At 36.2% G+C, this 9,812-nt stretch overlaps 1 protein-coding gene across 1 annotated transcript; it reads right to left on the reverse strand.

Moving 5' to 3' along the window:
• Nucleotides 1-1,621: 1,621 nt before the first annotated feature.
• Nucleotides 1,622-9,381, reverse strand: mtTFB1 (mitochondrial transcription factor B1). The gene is made up of 5 exons (XM_089255151.1): nucleotides 8,927-9,381; nucleotides 7,254-7,336; nucleotides 5,698-5,969; nucleotides 3,810-3,963; nucleotides 1,622-1,841 (listed from the first exon to the last, which is right to left on the reverse strand). Exons 1-5 carry the CDS (start codon nucleotides 9,266-9,268, stop codon nucleotides 1,634-1,636), a joined length of 1,059 nt encoding a protein of 352 aa, XP_089111277.1. The 5' UTR covers nucleotides 9,269-9,381; the 3' UTR covers nucleotides 1,622-1,633.
• Between the last annotated feature and the right edge of the window lie 431 nt (nucleotides 9,382-9,812).

Genomic DNA, 9,812 nt, shown 5'->3' on the forward strand with positions numbered 1-9,812 from the left:
ATTATAAATGGTTTTACCAGTTTTGAGGTGAAATTTTGAGCTAGTTTCAGACAAAATACATTCATTTTACTGGTTTTTCCACTTCTAATCTAGATGATAGATCAGATTAATACATAGGCTGATTATTTATTTAGTAGTGACGCAACTATTTATTATCTAGATAAATAGCATACATAGAAGATTATAAGTTTTACAGGTTTTTGATAAAGTCACCAGTGTTGCGTACAACATGTTCTAGTTATGCAGAAGCCTTTGGATAATGTTGGCACAGCTTAATCTCTGGATGGTACGAAGATAGAGATCTATTGCCTTAAGAACATCTTCAACTGTTTCAAAGAGAATCCCACATTATTCTTTAATTTTACACTATTTTAAAGTTACAGGGATTTAAATCTGGGGTGGTAAAGTACTTTTCTTAGCCCTAGTGATTGAATAAATTAAACACAGCTCCTGCTGCAGTGTTTCTTGGGCAGTCCTCCAGGATGTGAAGCATAATTGAAGGCGCTAGTCCTCTATCATTGGGTTCTGATCTGTCTCCATCTGATGTCTTCATCACTTGCGCCCATATTCACCAACAGAGTTTAACTGCAATTGCAGGTTAAAGGATTGAAGATTGGCACTGATTAGTTAAAATCCTGAATTTAACCAATCCGTTTCAATCTCTAATCCTTTAACCTGCGATTGCAGTTGATTGAGGGATGTCTGACACATTTTTGATCATCCTTTGGAGGCAGAGCAGGGGCTTGATGGTTGGTCTTGATGATGACACATTTTTGCATCCTTCTCTAAAGGCTCTCATCCACCTTGCTACTGTTAGGTGAGGTAATGCAAATGCACCACAAGACTTTGGAGTCCTTAATGACACCGTCATGTGTTTTGGTCGCTATCACATTCGATTTTTAACAAGCTCTTCTGCTCTTGTTTTGAAAACAATTGTATTCCACTGCATACGCACATAAAGAGTTTTGAAGAACTAGAACTTTCAAGTAAAATATGGTGGAAAAAAATTTGTGTACTTTTTCAGAATCCAGCTGATTGAACCAGGATTGTTCCTGGATGTGCCCAAAAAATTCTTATATCTCCCGAATTTCTACTGTGATTGTAAAAAAAATCATTACTGTTAAGGGGGAAAAGACTTGCTTTTTTTTAAATTTTAAAAATGACACAAGTATTATGATTAGACGTAATAGTGGTAATTTATATAGAAAAAATATTTCATTTTCAGAGGTGGGGTAGAGACAATTTGCTAAACAGCCAGTGACAACTGGGTCTTTCGATATCTGAAATAGGCAAATGACTTGTATCTGCTTTGATCATGTCCCGATGGGGAATTTGAAGTAGTATTTAACTTACTGATTGACGACTTGGCACTAATCTGCGATGACTTGCATGGGATCACGTTTTTGCAAAGGGGAAAAATCTTTAATTTTACTTTTATTAATAATAAATCCTTTTTATATTAATTTTTGAATGGGATTTGGATTCGTACGAAACCTCTCTCCCATTTTCCAAAGTTGGCAGCCATGTTATAATTTTTGGCATTGCATAGTGTAAAAACAGATAAACACGAATGTTTGGGACATGTTAAGTTACAAAGTTATTGAGACGAAGCAAATTTCTCAACAGCATATTTTTATTGGCTAACATTCACTTTAACCTTTTTTGGAGCTCTGTAATCATATAATTCAAGTCCTTCATATTGTTGGCAAAGTTCGCTATAAACATCACACAACATACTGAATTCGTCTATTTCAAGTTCAAAGGAACGACTTTGAGGGTTTATTCTTGTGTGTCTAAATACTCTGTCCACAAGTTCCTGCATGTCCTCTGGAAACAACAGCCTACAAGAAATTCAATTTAAAGATTAATTATGAACATTGTTACATCGCACTGCACATGGCCTACAGTAGAACCTCTTGATAATTAACACCCATGGGACTGAAAATTTTCTCTGCTAACGAGTGTCCATCAATGAATAATAAAACACGTTTCCCCTGGATACGATTCAAAAAATTGACAGGTGCCGCCCAGTATGGGAAATTCCACTGTATTATCACAAAATTGTCTGTGATATGCAAATTTAAATATGTGAATAGGCTTGCTTATCAGTTAGCACCATGCCAGATAAATGATGAAAGTTTTTAAGATATTCTGTCCAAGGAATATAAGTCATCTTGATGCCAATGAACAAAATTATCCTTCATTGTATTGGTGCCGTTACGTGACACTTGATATCATCCCACCTCATGCTAGAAACAATGTGCATGAGTAAGTTATATAGAGCGCCAAATCAACACTACTATTATATTTTTAATCTCCATCATTGGAACCACTGATGGCGCGATCGCTATACTGAATATTATAATTTTAAAACCCCAGAAAAGCATTATGCAGAATCTATCAATCTTCCAGTACACACACATTCAAGTTTTTATATTTATTTCTAAGTTATCATAGGTCAGAGCTGATACCCTGTGTATAAAATCATGATTTCACCTTTTTTTTTCATGATTCGCATCAAGATCATTTCCACATATCATATTGCTTATCATAACATCAATAATTCGTCTCTTTATAATTCCCCCCACCATATAATATCCAATACAAATTGAATGTTAAATTGCATCTTGCAATCATCTGAAATTAATTTTGCAAAATATAACTCACTACATTATACAGACATTTCTGTACACATTATGTTGACTATTCAGATCAACTCTTAATTTTAACTATTAAATTTTATTCAAAGACGATTTCAAGTAAATCATTATTAATATTCCAAAAAATATAGCATAATAAATAAGAAAAAAGGCCACAAATGTTTTTCACTTTTTATTTTTCCCTTATTTTGTGACCTTTTTCTCATTTCATTTCCGGGATTTCGTCTCTTTTCTATGATTGTAGACGGCCTGAATTTACCAACAGCTTTTGCATTGCAACTCCTGATGGTGAAGACGGATCGTCAATGCTGTAATATGTTCTCTTGCAAACTTTCTTGTTTTGTTAAAGGAATAAGAAATGCTTCGTCAGGGAAAGTAGATGCAATTTAAAACTCAACGTAAGAAATGCGTGAATCAAAGGAGTCAACTTTTTTCCATAAAAAATAGCTGGAAACAGCAATTTGAGTTTTTCCCCATTGTTCTGTGGATAAGAGGCAATTCACATAGTTTGGCCCTATTTTATATATTGTCAGAAGTCTGGGTGGAATCCTGGGGGGGGGGGGGGCTAAAACTAATTTCATTTGTAGCCCCCAAGAAGTCAAAGTAGAAAAGTCAGCTTTTATTGTGATGCAACTTTAGAGTTTCTCAAGGGAAAATTTTGTTTTTGGAGCAGAATTGAAGAATTTTGGCATTTTTCTTAACAAACAGCTGGAAATTGTAGCAGATTTTCCACCCCTGGAGTCTATAAATATTTCACAGAAATATGAAGGATACAAGAAAAAAAAAACCATTTATGGCATAAAAATCTATTTTGAGAAAAATGCAATTTAAAGTTTATAAATGAATAGAAAGAAGGCAAAACAGCAAACATCCAATCATACTTTTAAGTGTAATTATGGGTTTTTTTTCAACGATAATGACAGCATATTGTGAATCCAACAGATTGCACCCTCAGCTCATTTTCGACCAAAAATATGATGAGGGGAGGTTCCCTCTGAATAATTCATATCGTTGTTTAAACTTATTTCTGTTTAAAAAAAAGGACTTTTGAGACCCCTTTAACAATTGCTATCATCCATTCACACCAAAGTTCCACCTGCATCTATCACTGATATAATGAGAACATGATAATATACTCTGTAACCTTACTTAATTCCATAGCTGCAGTACTTTTGACGGTGATGGAACACTGTTCTCATCACTTTCTCAACCAATTTAAAGGGCTGTTTTATGAGAGGCTTTATTAGTGGAGAAAAATTGACGACAGACACATCGACATCTGGTTTCGGGACAAATGCTCGACCTGGAAATATTCAAAGGTGGTTAATTATAAAGTGATAAATATCAACTATAACTCACATTGATAATGCTACAAAGTGCACGAAAAGCTGCTTAATCCGAACAGCTCTTAAAGGAAAAAAAAAAGACAAGTGTGAGAAAGTTGAAGAATCAACAACAGAAAAAACAAACGCTCATAAGTTTTGCACAATGTAGCACATAACATTTTTTGCACGAGATAATGAATACATGATTATAACTTATAATGATGAATCACATAGTTGTCATGAAAAAATTTTCCATTTGAAGAAGCAACATATACCTAGCGAACAATGCAGTTTGTAGTCATCATCAAAGAAACATGATGCAGGGATGATTGGAGGGGTTGCATTATCATGATGCTCCGCGTATGAAAGCGCAGTTTAAAAAGCTATCACAGCTTCTGAATGAGTCTTTGGTGGAGGAGCATCATAATCTAATCCAGTGGTTCTCCCACTTTTGCTATCCATTGCTCCCTTGCTATGACAATGTTTATCTGTGAAACCGCAGAATAGTCTTACGAAAAAACCACTCCAAAGCACTGAATAGCTAATCATCAATGTTCACTACAATGCCCTCGACGAAGGTCTGCAACGTCTCTACGAGAAACGACACATACACTGAGAACTACTGATTTAGCCTACGGCTTGATGATGAGTCATTGCCAGTTGAAACTTGGGAGACGAATTCTGCATCCATGAAAATTTGGTGGTTGTTACAGTCTAGAGGGTCTGCAACCAGGGATTTCTTTCAAAAGCTGGAGGATTTTGTTCTGATTCCTTTGTTGTTTCATGATTATTGTTGAAATTAGTCAAAACCGACTGCTGTTTTATCAAGCGATCGATTTTGGAACAAGTTTTTCTTGGGCGACCAGAACCATACTTTGAAATGAGATGAACTACTCACCACACACTTGAAATTGGTTAAAAACATCACATATTGTCAATTTTAGAACACTTAGAAGTTTAGAAATATAGCTTTGTCCATCTTGGATAAGTTTCACGATCTGTTGTTTTGTTTCCAGAGAAATTTGTCTTTTACGAGGCGTTTACCTCACCTCCAAAGTTGCAAGAAAAATTATTTTAAATTTAAAAAAAATGAAAAAATGCTCCAGAAACAAGAAAAATTCACAGCATCCGACTTTTTTTTAACTTTGAATGGGTTCCTTTCGGGGAGCAGTATATTATATACCCATGGCCCCACATCCTGGAACAGAGATCCTAGGCTGGGGGCTTTTGTGGGCCCCCTCAGACCAGACTTTCACGGGCCCCTTTATCATGAATTTATAGCGTGAAAAAACAAAAATGATGAGAGTCATCCCAGGCTGAAGCCTTGTCAGCCCCACCCTTGTGGGGGCCATGTATATATCATTTTTTTCCTATAAAATTAACTAAGTCGTAAGAGCTACGTAGATAGACGTCATACAATGTAATTCTGATTTGCATAACACACACGATTCGCATTTCATTTAGAGGCAAAAAACTGATCGTCTGATTTTTTTTTAATGCAACTGTATATAATAAATTCCTGTATATGAACAAAATTTCTGTACATATATTTGTGTGTAAATTCCATCCTGATAAAACAATTTTTTTAGATTTAATGAATAAAAAACGTCCATTTTATCTGATTTGTTGAATCCCCCTTCTGCGTATAAATACATATGTACATGTTTAAAAAAATTCTTGTACTCCTAATTCGATCAGAATATTAAATTTACCTGGTATCGTGAATAGCAATTTAACATTGCACAGATATTGGCACATGATTGACAATCTGCATCTTTGCTCTGAGTGAGGCAGCGCAATCATCCTTTCCGCCACTTCTTTCTGAAACGTGAGAGTTAGCCTAGTTCGACCATGCGTGAAAGGCCCGGTGTGATTGGAACAATAATGCAACCATTTTATTATCAATGGAGTCGATACGTTGAAAGGTAAATTTCCAATTATGTAAAAAGGTGGGAAAGGCATATTCCAGTCTTCGCCAAGCTCTCTATAATAGGGGGGGGGGGATATATAATTATTAAAAATTTAATAATGCGGGTCATGCAGCATATATAGTGAGAAGAAATAAATTTATCTGAATAAGCATATGCTACTACTACTTAACCACACATGCACCTCAATCCTCTACAGTAGTGTTTCTCAACCTTTCTGAAAACAAGGAGCAGTAAAATGTCTGAAATAGTTTGACGGTAATCCTTGTGTCCCGTATTGCAGGCAGGGCCGTCTTAAGAGCAACATGGCCCCCAGGGCCAAATGATTTTTCTGAGGCCCTACCAGGCAAATTCCCAAAATCTCAACCAGATCGCATTTTTGTGAGGCCCATCAGGCCATGCCTGGGTGGGCTCATACCTTAAGACGGCACTGATTGCAGAATATATCTAATTTTTTTATACATGTCCCATTTTTTTCAATGAGAATTACCAAAGTTGAAACGCGCATGCACACACATAGTTTTCATAATATAAATTGTAGGTAATGATGGCAAAAATTATAAACATTCATCTCGCATATTTGTCAGGTTTAAAGTTTTTTCTGTAATTTTTCAGCAATTTTAATCCCAATTGGTGATCGTGCCTACTTTAGACAATTTTTTTCGATGACGATTGGGGCAAAATCCCGTATTTTACAGATTATTATTTAAGATCCCAGTTCACAGCATTTTTCCTCAATGAAATATGGTCTCATCAGATCATTTGAATATTTTTTCATGAAATACTATACATTTTTGTTTACTGCGATTTGCAGCAGTTCTTTATTTCCTCACCCTTCAACAATTTTAGCAGTAATTTGCAAATCGCATTTACAGCAATAAATTGCAACTTTTGGCAAAATTTAGTGATATCCCGTATTTAAGATCACAATTTCCTGCGTTCTCCTCGATGATGCATGGCGAGCCAAAATTTGAAGGTATAATTTTATCTGAACTCGTATGGATATCACAAATATCAATTACAATGGATGTATAATTTTATCAAGTCTGCATGCGGACCACCTATGCCATCATCCGTGGACTATAGGTTGAGAAACGCTGCTCTACAGAATTTCTAACGAATTGGTGCATGCCAAATTACCGAAATCATAAGAAAACTGGAAGGTAATTCCAATAAATACTGATTCGTGCATTTCTGCACCTCCTCCTTTTCCATATTTATGCCTCTTTCATCATCAATTCCCAGCCCTTTTTTAAATTTCTGCCCCCTTTGCCCTTTTCTCAGTTGAATGAGTTGTTCACTTCATTTTGATTCATTCTACAAGGATTATAGTTACTTACTTCGGAAATAAAGATTCCAAGCTAAGATCCATGATGTCTCCTTGAATAATTTTCATTCTGCCATTGCAGGCATCTGCAAGTAGCTATAAATTCATATCAAAATTAGTTACGGCACTGAAAATTACACAGTAGGATCACGGCCGACTCAACATTGGGCCAATGAAGCTAGAGATCATGTGACTTTATCCGTCCTCTATCTGGGTTATTATCTGGAATATATTCCTCCTAAATATTAATATATTTTCTACTTTCATCTGCCGCATGCCAGACAGAAGGTGTCACGTTACCAAACACGTTGAGTTGGCCATACCCGAGGATTGGACGGGTTCAGTCACGTGATCTCTAGCTTTATCGACCTTGATTTGTGCTGGCTGTGGTAGAACCTACTGTGAAATGTTTCCTATATGCAGAATGGGCATAAACTAATGAAAGGTGTTCAGAGCCTTCTTAAGAACCATTGGCAGATATGGGGGGGGGGGGGGGCATGAGGGGCGATCCCTCCTTGTTGTCATCAATTTTTCTTATTTTTCTTACTATGAGTGAAGTGTAATATGTGACTGAATAACTGTATTGTTGTAGGACTTGCTCTTTGTGGTGAGAATTTTTAATGGAGAGATCGGCTCACGCTTGAGCCTCGAAGTTGGGAATCATGGAAAACCAACTTCAGCTGACCACTACTGTGGAAACTGTGGGGTTCGAACCCAGATTCTCACGATGCAAGAAGGCAAGGTAACATACTGGGACATTGGTATATATACAGTATAACACAATGAGATGAAAAAAAAAAGAGAGACTCAATTGATTCAAGCCCTACACCATAATTTTCAAAATTTTTTTGTTCCAGGAATTCTTTTCTCTCATCGCTCCCAACTCAAGCGAACCCATAAGATCCTATGTTATACTTGTAGCTTTTATCTCCCCTGCACCATTCCATAGCTATTAGGTTATAGGGCATATAACCTAGGGGGTATATTGCCCGCTTTGGAAAACACTGCCCTACACCCTTCAGCACAAAAGCATATTATTACTGGCGACCTCTAGGGGTGACTTCACTTTCAGATAACAATAACCAATACAGACCCCACAGTAAAAAAAAAAGACAAACCTACAAGCCCAAGGAAATAATAATAGCCAACAGAAAAAAAAAGTCAATGGATGAAAATAACCTAGGTAGCTGAAAAAAGCTAGAATGATTTATTGTTAATTTCGATCCCTTATTTAATGTAGGAATGTGTTGTTTGTTTTTAAAGTCACTTTTTTTCAGGCCCAATGCCGATTTATAACAAATTGTTTCACGCTATGTCTGGAGCAGTTCACAACGAAATCAGACGAGACATTGGTATAATTTGTTACCTATTCCAAGGGCAAAGCCGATGACTATAACTTCATTATGTCAGTACCTACTACGCGATTCAATGCACAAAAAAACGTATTCACATCAAAACCTTCACACAGCCTATCCTAATTTTTTCAGTTAAGTAGACGTATGTACATGCGTCTGTGGCAATTGTCGTTTACTAAATCCACTTGAGAACTTCCCAACTTAGAATTTAGTTAACAACTATATCGCTTGACACGTGTTAACGGGATATTAATAATAATGGAACATTTCTCATTTTCATTGTATTCGAACATTTCTTTTGATGATCAGGATGCATGGTGACAAACATTACCTCGAGCGCAGGCATGAACCGGTTATCTTTCTCGATGACGGTGATTTGTTTCGCACCGGCCAGTATTATAGAGCGAGTGATGTTACCGGGGCCTGGACCAACCTCACAAACATGATAGTTCTTTATATTGCCCGTCTCCGATATAATTTTGCTGGTGAGCTTGTGGTCGAGGAGGAAATTCTGAGAGAGATTCCGCTGGGCTGTTATTTTGTAGAGTTTCAGCAACTCCCTCGGTGTGGGCAGCGGAGGGAAACGCAACTCTTTTCTCGATTTCGACGCATTATTCCTACAACAGAACTTCGTCGTCCCTCCTTTGATTCGAAACAGTTTCTTGCGAAACATCGCGCGTTTGTTCAAGAGTTCCCAGGACGGCTCTGACCATCACATCACATTTGTGGACAACTTTCGAATGTATCGAGTCGGTTTTGACCAATATCCTTTTTTCGTAAACAACTTCAAACAATATCAGATCGGCTTTGACCAGCAGATCTTATTCATAAACAACTTTGAAAGATATCTGATCGGCTATGACTGAACTTCCAAAATTAACATGCTTTTATTAATATTTATGCAATCTATATTTAAAAAACATTATTTACATAAAATATGAATATAATGCAACCTAATGAATAGCTGAAAATGCATAACTCCTTTTTCATGGTACTTATGCTGTCATCTAGTGAGAAATCAGAACACTAAAGCTTATGAGATCCGATAATAGATGGCAACACGAGCCCTGATTCGATTTGAAAGTTTTGAAGAGCGCTAATTTCAAATTTTATTATTTTTCAACGTTTAATTAATTAATCAAAGTGTTTAATTTTTTTCTCTTTTAAATTATTGTCTTTTTTCTCTTTGAATTAAAAATTTATTTTTCAATTCATTA

This window comes from Pholcus phalangioides, unplaced genomic scaffold, assembly GCF_987345545.1.
Source record: "Pholcus phalangioides strain wild (caught in Gottingen) unplaced genomic scaffold, Ppha-v1.0 ptg000042l_1, whole genome shotgun sequence".
Classification (NCBI taxonomy): Eukaryota; Metazoa; Arthropoda; class Arachnida; order Araneae; family Pholcidae; genus Pholcus; species Pholcus phalangioides.

Bases quoted from the DNA above. Each gene is read 5' to 3' on its own strand.
- mtTFB1 (XM_089255151.1), bottom strand. From the start codon at position 9,268: ATGTTTCGCAAGAAACTGTTTCGAATCAAAGGAGGGACGACGAAGTTC. The intron at 7,337-8,926 runs GTAATGTTTGTC...ATGAATTTATAG, and splicing joins GGTTCATGCCTGCGCTCGAG to CTACTTGCAGATGCCTGCAA. The intron at 5,970-7,253 runs GTAAGTAACTAT...CCCCTATTATAG, and splicing joins TTGGAATCTTTATTTCCGAA to AGAGCTTGGCGAAGACTGGA.